Source organism: Peromyscus leucopus, chromosome 5, assembly GCF_004664715.2.
Source record: "Peromyscus leucopus breed LL Stock chromosome 5, UCI_PerLeu_2.1, whole genome shotgun sequence".
Taxonomy (NCBI): domain Eukaryota; kingdom Metazoa; phylum Chordata; class Mammalia; order Rodentia; family Cricetidae; genus Peromyscus; species Peromyscus leucopus.
The window spans coordinates 131,524,695-131,549,764 of record NC_051067.1 but is presented as its reverse complement, the minus strand read 5'-3'; the positions used below and the strand labels follow the sequence as shown (position 1 = coordinate 131,549,764).

General features: G+C 46.6%; 1 protein-coding gene across 5 annotated transcripts in view; it reads right to left on the bottom strand.

The window, feature by feature from the left end:
* Nrp1 (neuropilin 1) overlaps positions 1-25,070 on the bottom strand; it is a 156,225-nt gene that overhangs the window by 5,673 nt on the left and 125,482 nt on the right. For 4 of the 5 annotated variants that reach the window (XM_028887838.2, XM_028887837.2, XM_028887841.2 and 1 more), the window contains 6 exons: positions 23,045-23,189; positions 18,865-18,969; positions 11,907-11,966; positions 6,312-6,449; positions 1,717-1,988; positions 1,192-1,288 (listed from right to left, as the gene is read on the bottom strand). In XM_028887838.2, coding sequence (XP_028743671.1) covers positions 1,192-1,288; positions 1,717-1,988; positions 6,312-6,449; positions 11,907-11,966; positions 18,865-18,969; positions 23,045-23,189 — 817 coding nt within the window. The remainder of the gene's footprint in view (positions 1-1,191; positions 1,289-1,716; positions 1,989-6,311; positions 6,450-11,906; positions 11,967-18,864; positions 18,970-23,044; positions 23,190-25,070) is intronic. The other variant, XM_028887840.2, reaches the window with a different exon arrangement.

Here is a 25,070-nt window from a genome sequence, read left to right as displayed (position 1 = left end):
CGCGTCCATCTAATTCACTGTACTGCGTGGCACATTGCTTTGCATATAGTACACAGCCAGTTAGAACTTATTGGCCTGAACTGAGTTTATTGCTTTGTTTTCATTCATGGAATTTGCTCTTCTATCCCTGGAACATCCCCTTCTTAGTCTCAGCTTGGGGGAGGAATACACTATTACACATAGTGTGTTAACTACATGAAATACACATTTGAATTGCCAGGTAGCCATAGAAATGAATAATTTGCAAAAACAACGTCAGCTGAACTATTAAGCCGTATTGTCTGTTGGGTAGGGTGCCGTTGAAGAGGTTTCCTTATGTAGAACAAAGAAGCAGACCATTAGTTACTGTCTTTCTTTTTTTCAGTTTCTTCAACTAATGGTATCCAATTATTGCCCCTTTAAGGATTACACATAGTCGATGTATTACATAATAAAAGACTTGTAAGTTATTGAAATGGCCCAAAACCCACTGTAGCCAACAGGCCTCCTTTGTCTTCAATTTGCCCAGCAGGCTTATTTCCTTCTGTTATAATTAACAGCCTATTATGTAATGATATATAACAAAAGTTTCAGTGTAGCAAATGGGGCTTAAGACTAATTACTGTGCTATTACATTGTCATTAGTGATGCTATTTGTAATTATGGATCAAGAACCGGGGAATATGAATTGGCTTTCTAAGTCCAATTTTCATCTGTGGACAGCACAAGCCCATCATGATCAACTCTGTTAGGTAGATCTCTGAATCGCCATTACCTGCCAAGTCACGTCAGCTAGTGGCAGAGCCAGAGGTATCTACTTATTTAGAATACAGAGGCAAATGATGGTGTCTCTGACTCATTGACAATGTAATCTTAATTAAATTCTCTGTTATCAACATGTTTGAAGGCCCACGGCTTTGTTTCCACACTCAGATATGGCAATGTCCAGATGTCTGTGTGTTTCTATTCTCTATCAAAATGTTTCCATATGCCAGATATGACTTCTAAGCTGCAGTCTTTGGATTCTGGAGGCGTCAATCAGACCTTCTACGTGACTAGGTTAGAGGAGGAAGTAAGTGAAGATAAACCGCCCCACTTTACACCCTGTCTGCATTTGACTTCTGGTCTAAATGACAAGGCAAAACTGTCACATGCTAATAATCCTGCCAGGGCAAAGGGCTTCATGCATTCCCACCCCAAACCCATCCTTACTTGCACAGTCCTCCTGAGAAATGTGGTTGTTAATACTGATGTCATCCACAGCGATCCCACCCAGGTTTCCTTTCCCGATTTCACCTTCAAAAATCACCTGAAAAAATGAAATGTTTTTCACAGTATTTTAAAGCCCCGCCTTCAACATCAAGGGTTGCAAACACTCTCTCAGTCAAAACTTTGACTCAAGTTCATGAGACTTCACGTGAGTTAAACTCACAAGATTGCACATAGACACAGGAGAGTTACTCTTTCTTCCCTATCAGTGGCAGAGGTGATTCAAATCTCTCTTCACATTCATTTTTCATAAAGGAAGAAAAGCTTTAAATGAAAGACATGGTATCTGTGATATCTTAGAATGAATTATAATGGAGATTTTTTTTCCTTTTTCCTGCTGTCATCTAAGAGACAGTGAGACATGTCACCAAGACAAACGTCACAGAGGCAACAGTTTCAGGGTGGGGAAGCATTCCACACACCCCACTGTCCCAGACCCCCAATCCTCCCTTTGTGGAGAGTTCGTACCTGATACAGTTTCAGAGATTTGTGCAGCAAGACACGCCCTTCTTTCCAGTGGTCTCCTTGGTGCCCGACCACCATCCAGACCAGCTGATCATATTCCTCTGGCTTCTGGTAGCGCAGTTTGACCCTCAGGGTACCGACATGAGAGCCGGACATGTGATACCAGAAGGTCATGCAGTGGGCAGAGCTCTGGGAATAGACCACGGGGCTCACCAGGCGGGCCACTTTGCCCTTCTGATTTTCATCAGCTTGGGAATAGATGAAGTTGCCATCTCCTGCTGAGGCAAAACTCTGTGTCAGGGAGACCAGACAAGTCCACAGCACTTTTCTCTCTCTCCTGTCAAGAACTACCTACCCATAAAGACATTCTCCTGGGCGGGGCACCAAGGAGCCAAGCAGCCAGTGGGAAGAGCAGATGCAGTTATTAGTAACCCCATGGGCACTTGTGGCCTTACTCTAAGAGGCATTGAGTGGACTTTGGGCACTGCTTACCTGGATCACAGTATCACAGGGAGCCAGGCTGTAACTTATACCTGTCTTCACACTATGAAAGGTAGACACTATGCGCAGTCTGTCTCCAGACTTCGGAGAAAGTGACTTTAAAATGTTTCAGCACACCTATACTATGCAGGTAAAAGCCAGGGGCCTACCCTGGGCATTACTCTCCAGATGCTAATCATTTTGTCTTCTGAGACAGGGTGTCAACAACTTACAGCTCCACGAATAGGATAGGTTGAAAGGCCAACTTCAACCTGTCTACCTGTCCCTAGTGCTAGGACAACAAGCCATACCTGTTTTGTTTTATTTTATTTTATTTTTTTTTTAAAGATGGATTCTGGGGATTAAATTCACACCCTTGTGTTTACAAAGCAGGCACTCCGCCTCCTCCACTGAGTCATCTCACCAATCCCTGAGCATCTTTAAACAAATAAATGTTCTTCTTTTCCCTTTAGTGTATGTTACTGGTCTATGAATTTCTCAGCTGTGCCCAAGAGTTTGGCTCTCACCTGAGAGCCTGCTTCTGTCTGCCGTGCTTCAGGCCCAAGGAGAAGCAAGCCCGCATTTCTGACACTCATTTTGAACGCGCCATTTGGCAACGGCCGCGCTTATGGCGCCATGAGGACTGCCTGTTGGCCTTGCTCTAATGACCCCCAGTGGGAACGTTTGTGCTTGCCTCCACCTGGTCTAAACACAACCTGTGGGCTGCCTTTTTGCTCTCTGAATAGGAATCACAAACTCCCACACCTCACCTGAGGTAACCGGGGATGTAACGTGATGCTTGGGCCTCAGAGGCCAGTAGGGTGTTTCCTTCCCTGGCTCACAGGCTTGCAGGCCTGTGAGGTACCTTTTCACCATGCATATGTGGGCATGTCCTCATGCCTGGTTCCGGTAGTCTCTACGTGTCTCAGTAGGCAGCTCTTCTCTTACTGGGCAATCAACCTGAGCTCCCATGGATGCTCTTGTTAAGTCAGTGAGTGGATCCATGAGGAAGAGTGGACATAGGTCCCTGATCCACATGTGTATGAGACACTGCAGAGCATCACTCTCTACCCTCGTGGGGAGTGTGCCCTGAGTGCCTGCTGATTCTGGTACTCCTGGGTTTCTATCATCCTGCTGAGATGTCAGGACCTGGGTGTCCCTTTGTGACAGTGCCATTGCCTCAGTGAGTGGCAGGTTGGTCCACTGAGATGCTCAGGGAAAAAGCACACCTGTTCTGCGATCCTTTGGGAAAAGACTGTAGTGGGTAACGGCAAAGGGAGGAAACAAGATTATGGGGCCCACACTTCGGCCGCCAGTCTAACTGCTGCGCACATAGCCTTTGTCTCAACTATACCCTGGCACCATCTCTCAGAGAAATTCCTCTCACCTCCTGAGCTATGATTATGGGTGAGTCTTTGTGTGTGTGTGTGTATGTATGGGTGCATGCATGTGTGTGTGGAGGCCAGAAATGGATGCTGGGCATCCCTCAATCTCTTCCCCACCTTGTTTTAAGATGGTCTCTCAGTGAATCTAGAGTCCCTGATTTGGTTGGACAGGCTGACCTTCAGCCCCAAAGACCCTCTAGTCTCTACCTTTCAACAGTGGGATTATAGGTACACAAGGCCATGCCTGGGTGCTGGAGATCTGAACTCAGGTCCTTATATTGGCATGACAGGCACTTTACTGACAGGACCATCTCCCCAGTCCTCACTGGGTTCTCTTTTACCCTTACTGCATCCCCCCCCCCCAGCATTCAGTGAACAAGGCAAAGAAGCTGGAATCGCTTATTAAGAGGTACACAGATCCATTCCTAAAGTCAAGAGCACAGAACCCAGTGCAATTCCTTTACCATTCAAAGTTAGGAATGTCACCAAAGTAGCAATAATTTTAAAATGCCTCAACATCCAATTTGCAAAGTTCCAAATATCATTATCATTGACTTGAGAAGGAGTTTCACTATGGGCTGGCCTTGAACTTGCGGTCCTCCTTCTGAGGGCTGGAATTCTAGTGAGCACTACTTTGCCTAGCTTCCTAATAATATTATTAAAAAGCGTAGGTCTGGGGGGTGGAGCACGGTTTGTACAGTGTTGTCTAGCATGCATGAAGCCCTGGGTTCCTTCCTTAGCACCATATAAACCTGGGTGTGGTGGCACATGCCTATAACCCTAGCACTCCAAGGTAGAGGCAGGAGGATTAGAAGTTCGAGGTCATCATCAGCCATACAGTGGGAATTTAAGGCCAGCTCTGGCATGAGTGAATCCCTGTCTCAAAAAAGAAAAAGAGAAGTGAATATCCTGGGAGTGCCCAAGGACATGAACGCTGGCAGGTGGGGGCTGTTTTCATCTAGATGGTTCCTCGCTAACAAGTTCCTGTCTTTTCCATGCCAGGCATGCCTGCTTCTCCCAGATGATCTCTTGTGCAGCGGAGGCTCTTTCTAGTGAAGGCACAGCCAGCTGCCAGTCAGGCTGAGCGGCTGGGAGAACAAAGGAGCCACATAGTCGGAAGGAATCCCTTCTCTGCTGTGGATCCCAGAAATGGACTCGGCTTGTGATTCTCCAACGCACAAAGTGCCGGTGTTTCCCTTTCAGACATTTTACCAGACTCTGGGTCGGGAACGGGGTCTTCATTTTCTCAATTAGCACTCCGCTTCTGTGAGCCTTTTAGCTTTTGTCTCCGGCTAACACAGCTTTTCACCCCCTCTGAATGTCAGGTCCTACTGAGCCATTTCACTTCACTTTGCATCCATTTTCCCGCTACTGCTGCCTTCGTCTTGGCTAATTGCATTTAGTTAATCTGATGCCATTTATGTGTACAGTGCCATTTACAGTCAAAGTATTTGAAGTTTTCTAAAACCGCTTGTCTTAAGATTCAATGGAAAGTGTCTCGGAATTGAAGGAGTCCAATTTTATCCAATTTCCTTGTCACTCTTATTAGGAAAGGAGGTAGCCGTGGCAGAAAGGGGCCCTCAGCTTACTTTGTGCTCATATTCACTGTGGAAAAGAGAACAGTACAATGGGAGAGGGTGGGCTACCTTTCGACTCATCTGGCAGCCCACAAGCCAGCCGCCCCCAGGGCGGGCATGCAAAAATGTAGGGGTTCTTCAGCACCCCCAAACACTCTTTTGGTGGTCCACTACTAACTATATTTCAGGAGTGGTGTGTGTGTGTGTGTGTGTGTGTGTGTGTGTGTGTGTGTGTGTGTAGGGAGTGTGTCTGTGGAAGTAGGTGTATGTCTGTTTATCAGGATGCTGCCGGCTCTGTATAAGAACTGCATGTAAGGTAAAGGAAAAAAAAAACCACAAAACAAAAAACAAAGAAACAGGATGGGAAGGAACACACACACTGAATCATTCCTCTCCCAGCAACTCCTCGTAAGAGGAAACTACGGTCGAGGGCTGGAGTATGGAGCTTAGAGGAAATGGGTCAGGTTGAGCGAAGTCTCCTGAATTGTTCTCCCTTTTCCTCAGGGGACCAGAGAAGAAGCACCAGGATGCGCTGTGCTTGGCCATGCATTAGCCGAGCCTGGGATGCAGAGATCGCCGACGAGGCGTGCTTGCGCACAGAGAATGCCCACTGGACAGTATTATTTCTTTTCCGAGGCAGGGTCTCACAGAACCCATGCTGGCCTGGAACCCAATATGTAGCCAAGATGACCTTGAACTTCTGATCCTCCTGTGTGCCTCTTCTCAGTGTTTGGATTGCAGGCACGTGCTACCATGTCTGTTTTGTTTGTTTGTTTTTTTGTTTAACCATGTCTGGTTTTAAGTACTGGCCCCTACTGAAAAACATCCTTAGTAAAAGTCCAGAAAAAGTAAAATGAGCTTGAGTTCACTGAATGTGGCTAAAGTTGACCTTGGTAAAAGTAAACAGGGCTCTCTCCCATCCTTGCTCCATTTGTTGTTTTTTTTAGGAAGGCCTGTCCATGGCCAGACTCAATCAGAATTCCTATTCTTGCCCCAAGCCTCTCTCCATTACAGAAAGGAATCTTGAGAGTTCCAGAAAGCAGAAGCACAAGTGAACGCTTCTAGCATTTCTTATCACCCACAAAGCTGCAGGTGTCAGGGACCTTCCCTGGTAACCAAAGATGTGCCTAGCATGGAGGCATGGTGTCACTCTTACCTGTATGGTCCTGAATGGGGCCCGTCTTGCTGGTCAGCACGCTCCACTTGAGCTGCGCGTGGCTGTCATGTTCCCAGTGGCAGAAGGTCTTGTGAGAGCCCCAGCCAAACTCGCAGTTAAAACCATAGGTCGGAAACTCTTCAGTGGGGAAGGACAGACAGACACATGGGGAGAATTAACCACCAGGTTCAGGAAGGCCATTAATACTCAAAACATTTTTTTTTTAAAAAAAAAATAATCTTATATCTGTTCTAAAGCTCTGGGAAACCCACAAAATCCAGGATTACCAAGAAACTAATAGATGCCTGAACATGTCAAAATGTTTGCAAAGTCATATTTAGCACTACCATTTCATTTGTGTGTGTGTGTGTGTGTGTGTGTGTGTGTGTGTGTGTGTGCATCTTTACCAAGAATATGGATTTCCCCGGCAATCAATCAGGTTTATATAAGATTTCCAGGAAGGTTACTTTCCAAGGAACACGTGTGTGGGGCATCAGTGGCATTTCCCCTGTTTGCACAATAGCCAATAGGAAGGGTAATCTGTTATTGAGGATGAACCGCAAAAATTGATTTCATCAATGAAAGGAATCTTATAAGAGATTGACTGTAGCCTCCACAGTTGGGATGTGACTTGACAGGAAGCCTAGCCCCCCCCCCCATCACGCCAGCTGACAGCTCAAACCTGTGTCAGGGAGGAGGGACTGAGGCCTTTTCCTGCGATTATTTCCTTTCTTCTGTGCTCTCCATCAGGTCAATTAATTTCAGAATAAATCTCTGGCTTTTTTTGGGTGAACTTCTAAATTTGCATATAAATTGTTCGCTCCACTTAAAACCTCGATTTGAGGTCACAGAAAGCCCAAACTCATTTAAACATTGACCCTTCAGAAATACTTTTTTAAATCTTCCAAATGCTTGCTTTGGAAGCTGAAAGCATTAATGGGTTTGTAGGAAGGCGTCTGACCTTAGCGTTCCATAACCCCAAAGCCTTTCGTTTACTCAGTCTGGTTCTCTGAAAGGGTCTTGAGTTTGGAAGTACTGAAAGAAGAAATCAGGGGTAGTACTGTTTTGTTTGGGGGAGGAGTCAGCGGTGGCTAAAAACAATTCCAAAGATGAGATCATTGTGAGGCCCCTGTCCCCACGGCCAGCAAGCCCGAGACCAGTCTTCCACAGGATGGCAGTATTGAGTCAGCTAGAGGCACATCGGGGCGTCTGCCCAACTGAAGTGGAATCTCAAAGGACTTGCCTTGTACAATAAAGGAAAGCATGTTATTATGGGCTGCCTTAGGGTCAGGCGGAGACCTCGTCTCCTTTTGAGCATTTCTTTAACTTGCCCAAGTGTTTAACACAAAGTCCTGCGATAGCTCTTCCTGTGCTCTCCAGTGCCCCTCCCCCCACTGAACAATGGAGGGAGGGGCTCTAATGGGAAGATTTATTAAATAGATAAGGATGATTTAATATGCATGTTTTGGTTTCCAAGGAATTCTTTTCAAGTGCTAATGTCCAATTTTGGAAGGAGCACACCATATGAATAATCAGAAATGGAATGTAATTCCTTATAGTAAGGAGGTAATGTGACCTCCCAAAGGGTGGGCAGAGCTGTCTGCAAAAGAAAAGTTGGTCACATGATGCGTTTATTGTGCACATGCTCAGCTAGTGCAAAAGGACAGCCTGAGTGTCAGAGGAGAGAGGTTTTTCATGTGCAAGCTATTGAAGCATGAAGTGGGACTTCACAAGGCTCAGAAATCTCCCTCCCGAAGTTACCGCCCTTGGGCAGCAAAACTGACTTCTGCAGATGGCGTGGTCAGCGTCCTTGCCCTGGAATGTACTGTTGTGTAACCTCATGGTAGGAAACGTCCATGTCAAAGTGTGAGGGTTTAACTTTTCCGCTTCAGTCTGCTTTGTAAGATATTCAAGAGGGCAGAGAGCCTTCACAACCCACATGGCTTTGGTTCCATCCACTTTGCTAGCACATAAAAGTTGCTCTCTGGTCCAGATATCCGCACTGTGCATTATGTTGGATAATATTCTGAAGACATCATAAAGCATTTCAGCAATGACCATGACAAGGAGTAAGTTGTTCCTCACATTAATATTCTCCTCAGTGGACAGTGGTCTGCCTTTAGCATCCAGTAGCCTGGCCAGCCCCAGAATTTAACTTTTACATTGTATTGGACCCCTGTCTCCTTGTCTTGTTTTGATGACATATGGCTGTCTTATTCATTTAGAAAAGTCAATGCATTTCAGGGGGACGGGGGATTTGTGAAGCGTGTAGCTCAGTGCTGACAACTCAAGCCTGGATAAAAGGGTGACTCAACATTAAAATTATCAACAGACATTTGTAGAAGACAAAAGAAAACTGCAGAGGATTAGGAAAGAAGGCGAAAAGGGGAAGGGGAGAGGAAGATGAGAAAGTCAAGTGGAGGAAAGACACACAGACACAGGGACACTAACAGCCAAGATTTCAATTATTACCCAGGCCCTGGAGTTGTGCACAGTTCTCATTAAATTCAGTAGTAATAATTGGACTAAATCCCTTCTTAAAAATAGCAGGAAACAATCTTCCGAACTGAAAACAAATTTACGGCCTCTGTGAGCAAGTGCCAGCTGTGCTACTGAGACGATCTTGCCCGCAGTTGAGTCATGAACACAGGATGTAAGCAAGGGCTTCATTTTCGAGTCAAGGCTCCTGTCCCGTGTGATCTCTGCTTAGTCATCCCCTGGTCCCAAAGTCCAAGCAAGTGAGGTATGGAAGCACACACAATCACAGGTCACCAACACACTGTGAGCTGCTGGGGCAATGTGGGGAGACCCTCAGAGGGTGAAAGTCCTTTGCAGAGAGAACTGCATTAAACGGGTGTGTGTGTGTGTGTGTGTGTGTGTGTGTGTGTGTGTGTGTGTGTGTGTTGGCACTTTCTGTCCAAGCATCAATAGGCTTTTATGCCTCTGATGACAACCTAGGCAATATATGGATATTGTATTCCTGCTGAGCTTATCATATTGATAAAAATCCTCAAGATGAAGTCTCTCTCTGTGTGTACGTTCATGTGTTCATGCATGTGTGTATGTCTGTGTGTGTGTGTGTGTGTGTGTGTGTGTGTATGTTTGTGTGTCAGAGGTCAACCTCAGATGCCATTCCTCAGGTATCACCCACCTTGTTTTTTTGTGATAGGCTTTCACTGGGGTTTGGAATTTGCCAAGTAGGGCTAGGCCTGCTAGGATTGGGTCACTAAAACCTGCCCATCTCCACCTCCATGAATGCTCCATGTACCCTGTTTTCTGTGTGGCCATTGAACTCAGGTTCTCATGCTTGCATTTCCTCACTGAGATACCCCCTCAGCCCTTAAAACAGAATCTTAAGATTCTTCTTAGACTGTAACTGCTCAGGAAAACAGAATTTTTGACAAAGCCTTGAGGTCTGTCTGCTGCTGCTGTTACCTGGGGAGTATGGAAAGCCTGTATGCAGCAAGGTTTAGGTGTGATCAACCTAACCTTGAGCTGGACCTCTGGAAGTCCCCATGAAGCCTATGCAGTGACCTAACCAGAACGCTCTAATGAACAGCTATCTTCCAAAGGTCACACAGTTCATCACCTTCCACTGAGGAGGTGAAGATCAGATTCCTAACTCAGACAATGGAATAAATAGTCTGATAGGCTGTTTGAACCAGTCTTGTCTAGGTGGTGGTAGCCACAAGTCCTACTGATTCATGCTCTGGACTCCTGTCCTCTGACCTTGACAGACCCTGAGAGTGGGTTGACAGGTCCCTGTTTGTAAGGCCTTCACAAGAATGACCCAGAGGTCCCGTAGAAAGCAAATGTGTTATCAAAACCACATGTGGTCTGGTCACCATGACCTTCACTTTGATTGTTTTCAAAGATACCTATGCTCTTTCGATAGGCGAGAAGAGAGATGAATGAAGCCAGAGAGCTGACTACTGCAGAGGATCTCTAATCACTTCCAGCAAGAGAAGGAACCAGAAGAGCAGTTAAAACACACATGACATCATCAGAACCCCACTATTCACTCTGTCTCATTCCAAAGACAGCATGCTGAGAGCCACAGTCCCACAGCCCCACTCTAGAGAAGCCTGCCACAGGACATGTAGACCAGGACCTTCCTCCTTGCAATGGCCTGGTAAGAGCAAAATATTTGCAAAGAGACACTGGTGTCCTTCCTGTATCATCAGACTATTAAAACAATACTGGGATTTCCCCATAAATCTTATGCTGGGAGGAGGATGGCTCATGCCTGGGCCATCGGGAGGGGGAAACTTTTCTCTGGGAAGATTTCACCCAGGGCTGACAGCATACCTCTTGCCCTCTATTTAAACATAAATCTCATGTCAGAATCGCTAAGATGGAGTTGAGTGTCTCTGGACCTCTTGATTCCTCTTCCCACTCTGTCTTTTTTTTGCTTGTTGCCATCTCTTATTTGTTTGAGTGACCTCTTGAGGGTGGGTGGACAGACCTAGCATCTTAGGGCTGCTAGGGCCTGGGTTCAGAGCCTAGCAACATCATAGGCTACAGGCCCCAAAGTCAAATTATATCCTGGAAAGGTGTGTGCAGGAATACAGCATTTGGGGCATTTAGGCAACTATTCCTCTGCCTCATGTTTGAGCGAGCGGTCTTAGGCTACATGGGAGCAAGCATTTGGTCAGCCTAAGTGCCAGAAAACTGGGGGAAAGTTCCACAGAAGGAGTTTGCCTTGCCATTTAATCGGGTCAACGGTGACAATGGCCTTTAAGGAAGCATGCTAATTAGGGCAGTCCTTTCTAGTCCTCTCTCCTGCAGTCAACGTGGAGGAAACATTGATACACACCACACGGTCCATTAATAAATGACTGCCGGGGCCAAGGCTGAGTGAACTTCAATAAAGGAAATGGAAGAATCTGGAAAGCTGACCTCTCTCACCTTCCTCTAATGATTAACTCCAAAGTATTTAAAAAAAAACTCTGGTTGCTTATACAAGTGCTTCCCTTCGTGGGAGTCTGTGGGGAAGAATGTCACAGAATACTAACAGAAAACAAAAGAGGGCAGCCTTTGATAACCCGCACTGCTGGGTGTGCAGAGTCCTTGGGTTTTCCTCATAGCTAAGGATAAGGGGGCTGCTCCTGGGCTGTTTCTCTGCCCGGGCACAGTGTAAACCTTGGTTTCCTGCGCCCTGTCTCGTGGCACACCCCCTGGAAGTGCTGTTGTAAAACTGCCAACTCTGTGGCAGGCACAGCAGACAAACTTTGCGCTTCTTGATTTTGCAGGATGGTGATGAAAATAAATAGCTAGGCTGTGGCTGGTGGGATTTCCTTCTTCCAGTTTGCAAACACAGGCCACATCAGAGCTGTGCTGCAATTAAACAAAGTATGTCGCTCAGTTCCCTAGGGGGTAGCTGGGACTTGTCATTCAGCAATGACTGATGAGGAAGGGAATCTTGCTCACTGGCGCTTACTGAGGACCGACCAAAGGCATGTGGCTTTTACAGCTTTCCTTCAGACCGGATGCCTGGGCATCTTTCCTAGGCCTTTAGAGCAATTGAAACCAGAGAGCTCAGTGATGTTGTTTGGAAGTGGAAGGGAGGTGTATGAAACTAGACATCTGGTATACCTGGTTGGATGGTGCTGTCTACAATGGTTGGCTTCTCTGTGGCCAGGACAGTGGTGCCTCCTGAAAAATAAGAGCAATAGCATACCAAAATAAGAAAACAGAGGTAAGGGTGGGTAATGTTACAAGCTCACATATTGACACATTCCTGACAGAAAATTCTTGCTTGAGTCCCTGCCAAGATCAACCACGTTTGACTGATACTTGGTCTCCCACAATATCTGATTCAAACAACATTACCATCAAACTGTTTTATTTGAGTTTTTATGCACATGTTGGGTGTGTTTACAAGTGTGTGCAGATTCAGATTCACCTGGGTAAGTGTGCAGGGGTATGTGCATGTGGATGCCAGAGGACAACCGGAGGTGACATGCTTAGAAATGTCACTTACCTCCTTTGAAACAGGGTCACCCAAGTAGGCTAGGCTGGCTGGCTAGTGAGCCCCAGGGATCCACTCCCCTAACACTGGACTGCAAGCTTGTTGCTATCATGCTCACATTTTTGTTTTTTTTTGGGGGGGTGGGGCTTTAAGGGCTAACTTCAGGCCCTCAGGCATGTGGGGAAGCCATTTACCAACTGATTCATTGTCCTAGCTCTAACAGCATTACTTTTTTTTTTTTTTGGTTTTTCGAGACAGGGTTTCTCTGTGTAGTTTAGTGCCTGTTCTGGATCTTGCTCTGTAGACCAGGCTGGCCTCGAACTCACAGAGATCCACCTGGCTTTGCCTCCTGAGTGCTGGGATTAAAAATATGCACCACCACCGCCTGGCAGCATTACTTTTTAAAAAACCTCACACATTCGTTTTTTAAACTTCAAAAAATCAACAAATAAACATTGTTATTTATGGTGTATAATATCACATTCTTGCATGTACACACACACACACACATACACACACAAAGGAATTGTTAAATTGGGCTGATTAGCAAATGCGTTGCTCTTTTTCTCTCTCTCTTTTGGTGGTGGTGGTAATGAGGTCCTCTTGTAGCAATTTTCAAGTGTGCCATATATCCTGGCACATTTCCTCATAAAGTATCCAGAAGGCATGGGGAGTCTGGGACTTGGCTCTAAGGCTAAATGTGACATTCAGTTTCAACAGTGAAAGGCCAGGGCCGCTAACAGTCCTCACTGACTGAAGTATTAAACTTGACCTACACCTTGAAGCTTCAAATAGTTTCCAGCGTTTGAGAAGTGTGCCCTCAGGGAAGTCATGAGGTCAGTGCCCGCAAGGTATTTTTAAAACTGAAGGTTTGAAGTGGATGACTGTGGTTCTCTCCCTTTTTCATTCTTTCCTCTGGCATAGCTGTTTATTTTTTTCCAAGAACAAATATTCTGCTTAGAATATGGTTTGGAGAAGCGGTGGAAGGTTTGTGAAGGCCAAGGGGATAAACATTTCTTCACAGTCCCAGGGGACTCAGGAATGGAACAATGATTGCAGAAATACTGTTAGCTTTGATTCAGCCTGGGACTTCCTTGGAAATCTCTGTCGGGGGAATGGGCTGTAGCCTTGTGCAGAATTTAACTTCTCTTCTGCATGGCTGCTTTGCCATCCCCACTCCAGGCTGTTCTAAGTCTCTCTCTCTCTCTCTCTCTCTCTCTCTCTCTCTCTCTCTCTCTCTCTCTCTGTATGTGTGTCTGTATGGGTGGGGGTGCTTGCATATGAGGATACATGAATATGTATACTTGTGTGTGAAGGTGCCCATGAAAGCAAGAGACTAATATCAGATGTCCTTCTTACCTTGAGTTATTGAGGTGAGATCTGTCACTGAGACCCAGGAGCTTGCTGGTTAGGCTAGGGCGGCCAGCCATCAAGTCCCAGGCATCCTCCTGTCTCTGCTTCCCCAATGCTGGGGTGACAAGCACATGCCACTATTCACTCTTGTGTAGCAAGCACTTTACTGAGTACCCCCAGGCCCCTGGCAGTGTTCTCAAACTCGCCCAACCACAGGAAGAACCTTGATTACTCATCACAGTTTCCTCTCTGCTCAGCCCCTCTGGGACCTAGTGGGAACGGAATATTTGGGAGAAAGGGCCTTGAAATAAATTATTTCCCAGAGCTTCTCAGATGAGTCTTCGACTTGATGGGTCTGGGAAACAAGCAGTGTGTTGCTTTCTACTCAGGAGCTTAAGGGAGCCATTCTCCTCTAGTGTATCATCACAGCAGGGAACGGATCATCTCTATTAGTACACACACACACACACACACACACACACACACACACACACACACACAGTGTGTGGAAGCCAGAGGGCCAACATTACGTCTCTTCTTCAATTGTTCTCCACTCTATTTTAAGTTATGTGTATTTTAAATACATGTGTGTCTGCCCATGTGTGTGTGTGTGTGTGTGTGTGTGTGTGTTGTGGAGCCCAGAGGGCATTGGATCCCCTAGATCCCCTAGAGCTGGAGTTACAGACAGTTGTAAGTTGCCTGGCACCCAAACTCAGATTTTATACAAGCTCCTAACCACTGGGCTCTCTCCAGACCCCTCCATTTTATTTCTGAGACAGGGCCTCTCACTGACCCTAGAGCTGAACTGACTGGCCAATGAGTGCAGGGGCTCCTGTCTCCACCTCCCTGGCACAGGCATTACTGGTGCACACTGCTCCAGCTGCACCTGACTTTTCACATGGACCGAGGATCCGAGCTCAGGTCCTCATGATTGTGTAAGCGCATTGTCTGCTAAGCTATCTCCCTAGTCCCGAGGAACCGATCTTTATTCCAGAGTCTAAGCACTGGTCTACTCAGGATAGAGGCGTGGTGGGAAGGGCAGAGACTTATTGCAGGGACTTCTGCACGCGCTTCTAAGGTGCTGCACTTGCGCTCGGCCTAGCGCCCTCAGTTCATACAGATCTGTGATGTTCTCTACACAGGCCTGTCCTTTCCTACAGCCCCACAGACCAGAGCTCACATTAGTGTGCTGGCGTGCGTTAGAGAGCCAAAATGTTTTTACTTTCGGAACATCTAGCAGTTTCTGAGCTAAACCTTTTCACTAACACGTCCCACTCCCTGTGCTGAAGAAGGGTCGCATATGCATGGCCTCCATCAGGTAGACACTGGAAAGAAGGGATTCTGCACACTGAGTGTTAAGAAGGTGAGTTTCTGATGGCAGGATTGGAGGGAGGCCAGAATACATTAGCATACTGTCCCCAGTAGTCTGAGAGGAGAGAGATTCAAGGTGAACACACGCTTTCATATCTGATACGCACGATCAGTTTTGTAACAGGCTGGAAGCTGAATTCCACTGTTGGGGCCACGTGGCTCAAGGTGAAATTTCACCTCCCACTGCCTTTCAAACGGGTTTGTAGTTCAGCAACTTCAGGGATGATTCCTAACTTTGGCCAGAAAGCGTAGAGACACACGCTCTCCAATGCCAACCGGGGGCACAGCTCACCTGAACGTCAGCATCATTTGCGAGTCATAGCATTTGGCTGGAGTATTTGGTTCCCTCTATATCTGAACATGCCACCCCAGGAGAAAAATGAGAGGAGACTCTGAATGTACTGAGGGAATGAGCATTGCTGAAGAGAGATTCAACCCTGTTTCTATACACCCTGCTCTTGGAGTTCAAGGAAGAACGTTCCCCGCCTCCCTGGTTTTATTACACCGGACACCCAAAGTTTATAGCTCTAGCCATAAAGTCTGTCACAATTAGCCAAAAGGGTAATGTGAGTATATGCTGACTCTGGAATATTAGAGGTACTTGGGTCAGGTGAGCGCAGGATGTGTGTGTGTGTGTGTGTGTGTGTGTGTGTGTGTGTGTATGTGTGTGTGTCTGTGTCTGTCTGTGTTTCACATGCAGAGTTACTTGGGTCTGGTATGATGAGTTCAAGAGGCATGCCTTTTGTATGTAGAAAGTTGCTTGGAGCAGGTGTGAGCTCAGCGAGTCAGTGTTTTACAGATGAAAGGTACTCGGGTCAGGTGTGGTTAGTTGGATTCATGAAAATGATGTTATGTGAGCATTGCCTTTTCCAGGAAAACGACACACTCCTTCACACTCACACACACATACACTTTTAATTTTGACCAATGTAATATATTCAACATAACCAATGAAAATCAAGCCTGAGAATGAACAAGACCATGTGTTCTTAGTGGGCTGTGGGCCGGGCATGACCAGCCCCTGAGGTTCTTACTAATGGGCATAGATTTTTAGAATTGTTGAGACATACTAGCCTAAGAAAATAACTATTTTCTTTCATGGCATGGTTAACTTTAAAAAAAATTAGGAAAGATTTTTTTTTCTCTACTAAAGAAACCATTTCATCACTGTAGGTGAAACAAAACCTTGTCCTCTCAAGGGCTGTCACTGTTTCCACTCTGAATGACACATTTTCTGGGGTGCAAGGCTTGCCTCATCTGCGCTTTGCTCCAGGCTAACAGGCTTGCCCTATTCATTCAAAGGCTCTGGTTTCAGTTGGCTCAGTCATGAACTAACGTAAAAATGAGAAGGCCGTTTGTTCGGATATGGGGAGTAAATCTGAACCTTTGTTTCTAATCAATATTAACTGACTACCCTCGGGCTCACAAGGATAAGAGCCCTCCACAGAGGGCAATTGAAAAGGGTGTACTGTGATTCTGAAATGCCTCCTTTTCATGAGGGACTTCGCTGAGGCTGTGTTGGGGCCCACAGAACCCTAAGGCTTGGGGTGGCCTGCTTGCAGGCGACTCTGGGAAGGTTGTATGGGGCCTGGCTTGGGGATGGAACTGTTTTCTATGTTGGCCCCAGAACTTGTTGTCTGACATAAAAATGTCTCTGCATTCATCGGACAAACATTTTGGGGCTTGTGGCTACTTAAGTATAAGATTTCCATTGCCAGCCCACAGCCGTGTGGTAAATCTTTGAAATTTGGAGGGTGACAGTTTCGGGGGGGGGGTTGGGATTTAAACATAAAAATTCTGGTCAGCTGTGCTACATTTCTGGGTTGATTTTTCCCCCCTTTAACCTTGTGTTTTACCTAGGGCCTGGAGCTCTTTCCTCTTGCAGAGGAGAGACTTTGACGTAATTGGAAATGAACCAAGGGACAGTCCCTAAATTTTCGCTTGAATGGGTTCAGCCATTAGCCTTGCAGTATTAGGAAATTACATGATAACACCGTCAACTTTGCTCATGAGAATTCATTACGGGGGCTCTGGGTCAGGCGCTTGGGAAGACAGTTCAGCAAAGTCCTTGCTGCATAAGCCCAAGGACCCGAGTTCGATCCCTAGTGCCCACATAAAAAGTTAGGTGCAGGAAGCCAGAGGGAAAACAGAAGTGAAAGGTGGGGTGACGGGTCCCACCCACCGGTCACCTGTCAGAGGACAAGTCAGGCCCACAGGCATCTCTACTGGCAACATCAACCTGTCTGTGTAAAGGACAACAGCTCTTCTTGCCGTGGCCTCTGGCAGCTGGCCATGTTGCTCACCGAGGGCCAGACCCCTTCCTACGTCAGTGCCGACTTTTCTCTCTTTGGCCCAGCGGGGTCCCCATCCTCCGTGTTCCCGAGAGGCAGTGAACAACACAAGTGGCCCGGGGCAAAGCTGAATCCATTCTCATCCGTCATTCTGAGATCACTAAACTCAAGCACAACTGCGCCATGTGTGTGTTGTGAGATGGGTATCGGGGCTAGCCTGCCTTCGCAGTCCCCAGACCAAACGCAGCCACCACAGTAGACCAGGCATCAACAGGCTGCCTGTATCATAGACAGCCTGCCCCACAACACTACAGGGTGCCTCCTGACCGGGCGCCTCCTGGCATTTGTTATCGCCATCAACATTTTCCAAGGGGGTGGGTATGCATAAAGACCCAGCACAATTCTGCAGACCCCCAAACAAACATGTGCCCAGGCTCCACCCACATGTCTAAGAGGGAAGGGTTTGGGTCTCTACGGCCCGTGAAGGTCCTTGTCTGTTTAAATTCAGTGCACTTGGTTTTTATATCAGATGCAATAAAAAGCCAAGCCAGGCTTTTTAAAACACAGAGTTAGGAGCCGAAATACACATCTGTAGCCCTAGCGTGGGCTAGGTAGAGACAAGTAACTCCCTAGACCTCAGTGGTCAGCCAGTCCAGCCAAACTGGGCGGGGGTGGGGTGGGGTGGCGGGGTTCCAAAAATAAGGAACAAATTGAAGAGGACATCCAATGTCCTTCTCTGACTTTCACAAGCATACACATGTGCATGCACACACAAACACACGCATACACAACACAAAACGATTGTCAGAGTTTTCTGTTCCAGTTAGTCTTAAAGGTCCTGTTATACCTTTTGCAGAAATAGAGTATGAATTTCAGTGCCCTGCCCAGTTTTCAAGTGGGCAGTCCCATTTCTCTATTTGTTTAATTCCCTCTGCCAGTCTAAGTGGAAAAAAAGGTTTCTTTATAGATTCTGTGGTTTTGGATGGTGTGAGAGTAACACCAGATAGACCCCGAGGCACCTGCATATCCCCATCTGATGAACCTGCCAGGCAGGGCTGATGTGAAGTCATAGCTAATTCCGCCTTAGTAAATTTCAATACAAAACAATTTGCAAAATCCTAACTTAAAAGCTGCATTGAAATTAGAAGTCTAATTTAATCAATTTGTTGGATAAAGCCTCCACTCAAACAATTTTGTCCTCATTAGGAAAGGAAAGTGAACGCTTTATAGCGTGTGGTTAGGGAAGGGTGCTGTGCATGGTACCTCGGGTGTGTGTGTGTGTGTGTGTGTGTGTGTGTGTGTGTGTGTGTGTGTGTGTGTGTGCCTGAAGATGAATTTGACACGCTCAGCTCTGAAAACAGCCGCAGCTACTAGGAGTGATTTGTGGACGTGGGTGGTGGGAGGAAACGGAGCCACCTGGGGGGTGGCAAGCCACCTGTGGGTTTCCATTCTTCAGTGGCCCTGCCAGTACCCCGGCCACCCACCACTCTGAGCGACAAGCAGACACACAGAAGACTAGGACACAGACGGACAGGGCACAATGGTGGGAGGAGGGTGGGCTCTGCACCTGTGAGCTGGAAGTCATCACCTGTGCCGCTGTGGCAGTTGGCCTGGTCATCGTCACACTCGTCCACTGGGTTCCCATTAGGCGTGGTTGGTCCAGCTGTAGGCGCTGAAACAAGATCCAGGTATTACTTCCCACACTTCTGAAAAGTGTTATCAAGCTTCCGATATGCTTGCGCAGCACACTCTAGAGGGTACTGTGGAGGCTAGGGACATGCTCTGCCTCTCTTGTGGGAAGCTAAACACCCCTGAATTTTATAACATGAATGAGGGGCTGCTGGGTTTGGGTGTTTGATCCCTACCCGCTGAGTAAATTTGGCTGCAGGGGCAGTCAAAACATAGTTATCTATGTAAACATTTCTTTCCTGCAAAGCCTCTCGAGTATCCCAGATATTTGTTCATAACTCTGGAGTCAAGAACCCCCGCGTGAGAGCACACACCACATTCCCTTTTATTTCTGAAGTACTAAGAAGCCACACCCACGAATTCTATCATGGTCTCAGTATTGACTAGTTTTCTGTCTGTATCACTGTTTTTTCTGCACAAAGGAACATCAGCTCGCACTTGGCATGGCGCTAGTCTTTGCTCACAGGTTGTTCTGTTTCTCTCTAAGCAGCTCTCCACCTGGGGCCCTCTGTCCCAGGCAGGTGTGTGAGCTGTCTCCTGTGGCCTGAGGTCAGCTCACCTAGTCTGGTCTCCAGTGGGATTGCATTCCACTGCTGGCTGGGCCCCCTGTATCTTGGAGTTTGTAGTTGAAAAGTAGCCAGCATTAATCAAAGACTGCTTTTGAAGTCCTTTAAATTTGGTTCAGTCCATTTTTTCCCCCAGCCTGTTACTCATTTTTGCAATCTGTTTAATATTTTACAGTTTGGAGGATTGTATTTCACATTACAGGACAAGAGATAAGGGTCAAGTCTCTTAATGGGAGAGAACCATATGAGAGGCTGGGAATAGGTAAGTGGGGGAGGCTCCTCTCCAGCCCTGGCCAGGAGGAATGCGCCAGTTACAGTTGCTTTATTGGGAGGAACTCAACACTGTCACTGTGCTTAAGGAGTGAGCAGCATTAAGCGAAATGTAGAGGCAGAACTGAGTTTCCAGTGCTCCAAAGCCCTGAACCTAAGAATAGCTAGGAAATCACCATGAACAGATGACATTTGCTGTTTAGGCCCATCTCCTGGACTTCGTGAAACTAGTTGGTTAGTGAGTTCCTGGGATCTGCCTATCCCTGCCTTCCCAGTGGTAGGATCACAAATATTTACCACCATGTAAACTTTCTTCTGGATGGATTCTGGAAATTGAACCCAGGGCCTTATTCTTGAAAGGCAAGGATTTTACCCTCTGTGCCATCTACCCAGTACTTATTACATTTTTTTCTTAATAGTTAGTGTTTTACACACACACACACACACACTCACACACACACACACACACACACACACACACACACACACACGAGCACATGCACACACTCATCTGAACACATATCCATGCACACTCCTACCTGATGTACACACACACCCCAGGCTCTATTCACTGCCATCCCTGGGTCAGCAGAACGCCTGGCCATTGGTATAGCTATTGTCCCTCAGCGTGCACAGTCCTTGATAACCTGCAACTTTTAAGACTTTTAGGCTCTGCTCATTCTGTGGACGTTTCCTCATTGTTAATCGTGCGTACAAGGAGAGGCTTATTACTGGAAGTGGTCCAAGGTGGCACCTAGGTTCCATTACAAAAAGTAAGAAGTGACTCATTTTCATGCCTCAGTTTCCCAGTCTGACAGTCTTCTGGGGATCTCCAACTGTTGTTAAAAAGGAGCTTGAGCACAAAACAGGCTAGAGAGTCCTTCAAGGCTGGACTGGACCCCATCATCTCCCCAGTAGCCCTTCAGACACCACTAAGAAGCTTGGTCCCAGTGCTCACTTGATAAAGCCTGAGAAGGGGCCTCAGGCAGAGAAGGGCAGCCCCTCGCCACGTGCATTAAGAAGCGGTGGCATTATGTTTCCCAGATGACTTTTCTTTACCTCAGGGCAGTGCTTGTATGTCCCCTATCTTACGCTGCACTTGAAACTGGCAAACTGCCACAAGGCTCAATGTTTGCAAAACCCCCCCCCCCATTCATCCCACCCTCTAAATCACAGTTCCGCCCAGGATCAGGGTGAAACACCTGCCTCCGGGTACCACCTCCCCTCTCCCAGAGGACCGCCCTTCTCAGAACGCTGAATGAGCACATTTTATACTCGCTCAAGGTTGCTAACTGCTTCTTTGTCATTTGCCTGATCCCTGACATTGACTGTTGGTCTGCAGTGATAGTGTCGGAAAGATTAAGACTACAGATTTGGAAGCCACAAGCATGGGTAGGGTGGGAGTCACAACTTGATTTTCAATCTGTATCGAGGAGTAGCTATGAATTACTCAGCAGTGTGGTGATTGATAGCCTAAAATCCTACAGTGCATAGAGAAAGTTCTACGGCATTTAATGTGCTCAGGAATGTAATTATGTTTGGGTAGCTCAACACACACATAATTCTGAAACCTGAGGAAGGTGATATTAAAAAGCCTTCTTCACAACAACTTCGAGCATGTGCTCAGTTGATTAACATCTGGGCACCAACAGCAGCCATTCTTCTAGGTAACCCAGAGAAGGACCTCTATGGAGGAGGAAAAGCTGGTGTAAGGTTACTCATTTATACCCAGATCTAAGGCAGATGGGAATTCCATTGCATCAAGCAACAAATGGTACAATAACCAGCTCAAATCACTCAGCACCTCCGTCCCTGGTAAGATTTTGGGTCTGAAATTTGTCCTTCACGTGACCTTCATATGATAATCTGAGAAATGAGGGAATGTCCTTCAGCAGACTTCACCATAGGATCAGATACTTTATCACAGGTCAAACTTTCTTTCTTCCTAGCAGCCTAAGGAATCAATCCAAGATGTCTTGACATCCCTCTATCAAATGGAGCAGGACAGTAGTCAATAGTACAGACAGAAATTTGGATGGGACAGACCTATACACATATTTATTTATTATTTTATTTATTAAAATAATTTTGACTTTGTTATTTGTGCATGTGTGGTGTATGTGTGGGGGTGCAGATGACTATGTGAGCAAGTGCGTACATGTGGAGACCAGAGATCAACTCTCATGGGTCAATTCTCTCCTCTTTGGAAGGTTCCAGGGATTGAATTTAGGTTGCCAGTCTTGCCATAGCAAAAGTGATTTTCCCTCTGGGCCATTTGATGACCCCTTTACCCTTGGAAGCCAAAAGAGTTGGCGAGGGGTTTTGAGAAGTGGACAGAGGGAGAGGCAGCGTAGTGGGCCGAGGGCGTCACTGAACCTCAATGGAAGTATTTCAGAACCCCAGAGAGATGGTGGAGACAAGAAAACTGTGGATACGCTCAAAGACACTGGGTTATTCATTTTAAAATGGTGGCACATATCATAATCTCAGCTAGTTGGGATGCTGAGACAGGAGGATCACAAACTTGAGGCCAATTTAGAGTATAGTGGGACTCTCAATCTCAAAATAAATCTCAAAATGAATAAGCAATCTCAAAAATGAATAAGCAAAATGAATTTTTGTTTTTGTATGTTTCACCTTGATATTTTTGTATGTGGATGTTCCTGTGTGTGGAGGTGTACATGTGTATACATACATGTGGAAGCCAGAGGTCAACCTTGACTTTTGTTCTGCAGATGTTATCCACCTTGGTTTTTGAGACGGGGTCTCTCGCTAGCCTGGGATGGATTTGCCTCTCCCTGCCTCTCCAGTGCTAGGAATACGAACGCGCACTACCACACCCAGCATTTTTTTTTTAAAATGTGGATTCTGAGGATTGAACTCAGGCCTTCATGCTTTGTGTGGCAAGCATTTTACCAACCAACTGAGCCATCTCTCTAACACACACACACACACACACACACACACACACCCCACACACACACTCAAGAGAGACAATCTTCTAGACTCCAAAGAAAGAAAGCAGTGTAGACTACTGAGGCAAAACTTGGATGATCTGTGGCATGGGGTGTGTGTGCCAGATCTCACTGGCTGTGAGGTATGAAGCTACCGTTCACTCCGGGGAGAGGGTGGCAGCTTTACCTCAGCACCTCAGAGGCAGAGATGCGTGAGGATGTAAGTAGAAAGGGAGGGAGGAGAAGGGGCCCTAGGAACTATAGTCACCTTCCACTTCACAGCCCAGAAGCTCCATCCTCAGGCCAAGCCCGCTGTGTGTGGCTCTCTCAGGGTAGATTCTGATGAAGCGCGTGGAGAGAGGAGAGAACGTCCGCAGCTCGGGGGTGTCGTAGTTGTTGTTGCCTTCGAAAGACTGTGAAGCAAAAAGAGCTGGTTATTAAGAGAAAAAGTAATAAGAACTGGGTAGGTGGCGCAGCGGGTCAAATCCGTGCCTTTCAAGAATACGGCCCTGGGTTCAATGCCCAGAATCCATGAAAAAGGAGGCTGGGTATGGTGCTATGCATTTGTGATCCCGCCACTGTGGAGGCAGAGACGGGCAGATCCCTGGAACTTGCTAACCAGCCGGCCTTGTCTAAATGGTTAGCCCAGGTCAGTGAGAGACTTGTGTCAAAACACAAGGTGAAAAGTGCCTGAGGAATGACACCTGCGGGTGTCCTCTGGCCTCCACATTCATGAACATCCTTGCACACAAAACACACACACACACACACACACACACACACACACACACAGACATACACACACCTGTACATGAACCATATGCATGTACAGACACAGACACAACACACCTGTACATGAACCATATGCACACATAGATACACACACACACAGAGACACACACACACCTGTACATGAACCATATGCACACATAGATACACACACACACACACACACACACACACACACACATACACGAGGTCACTTGGTTTCTTCTTTGTATAGGACAGTAGAAACTCTTACTGTCTAAGAGGTCAGTAACTGAGTATGAACTAAACAGAGTAGAAAGGTTAACAGAAGGAAGGACCACATTAAGAATATCCTCAGAGCCTTGAAGAAAAGCAAATTCCTGAGTACCCAGTGAGCTCTGGAAATGCCTATCTCTCTTTCTAGAGCAAGGCGAGAGACTGCAAGCAGTGTAGGGGGCAGATGATGATTTATAGGTCCCAGAAGGTAAGACCTGTGCCCATTATGTCTAGGTGGGGGTCTGACCCCAGCCTTCCCTGCTGTGACATGGCCTTCATCCTTTCCTGTTTGATGACATTCCTCGGACAGGCCCCAGAGGATCTTTGTTAGCAGGGGAAGGAAGCTCAGAGAGAACTGTACCTGCATTTTCTGGGCCCTACAGACCCTAAACCAGAAAATCCAAGGGGGCGTATTTGGGAGTGGCATTTTCTGAACCCCCTTACTTGATTCAAGTCTCTCTGTGTGTGTGTGTGTCTGTCTGTCCGTCTGTCTATCTTTCTCTGTGTGTGTGTGTTACACATGCATGTGTGATATACATGAGTGTGCCCAAGCCTGTGCAGGTCAGAGGTCAATGCTGGATGTCTTCCTTAATCGCTCTCCACATTATTTTTTGAGAGAGTCTCTAGCTGAATCTGGAACTCACCAACTGGCTAGACTGGCTAGCCGGTGATCCAGGGTCTCCACTTGCCAGCTGCCATGATGACTGAGTACATGGATGGGGGGGATGTAACTTGGGTCTTGCTTGCACAGCGAGTACTTTACAAATGCAACCATCTCCCCAGCCACCTTCATCGGGACTCTTGGTAGGGCATAGAAGTGGGAACTGAACCCATTTCTTTAGAAATGCTTGGTATTTCTTCCATAAGTGAGAAAAGGAAAAACAAATGTGGTCTAAGAACTGGCCAGTGTCATTTCTCAGGAGCCTTAAAGCACACACTGTTGCTCCAGAAGCTGAAGATTTAATGGGAGGCTTTGAAATGATCCTCCCATCTGCCTTGCAGATGTGGCTCCGTATCACTTATTTGAGGTGGAGGAAGATAATGTAGGAAGAGAACTAGCCACCTCGTGGAGTTTATAGTAGATACCGAATTTCAGTAAAGACTGCAGTTACTGGTTCTTAAATGAGAGGCTCCTGTTTTTGCTCAAACTTGGTCCTCTTGAAGAGGGTGAATTAAATCCCTGAAGAAGGAAGAATTAATTTCCTTTTGTGATGCTTGGGTTGGAAACAAGGCCTCCTGTGTATTAGGGAAGTGCTCTACCCCTAATCTAT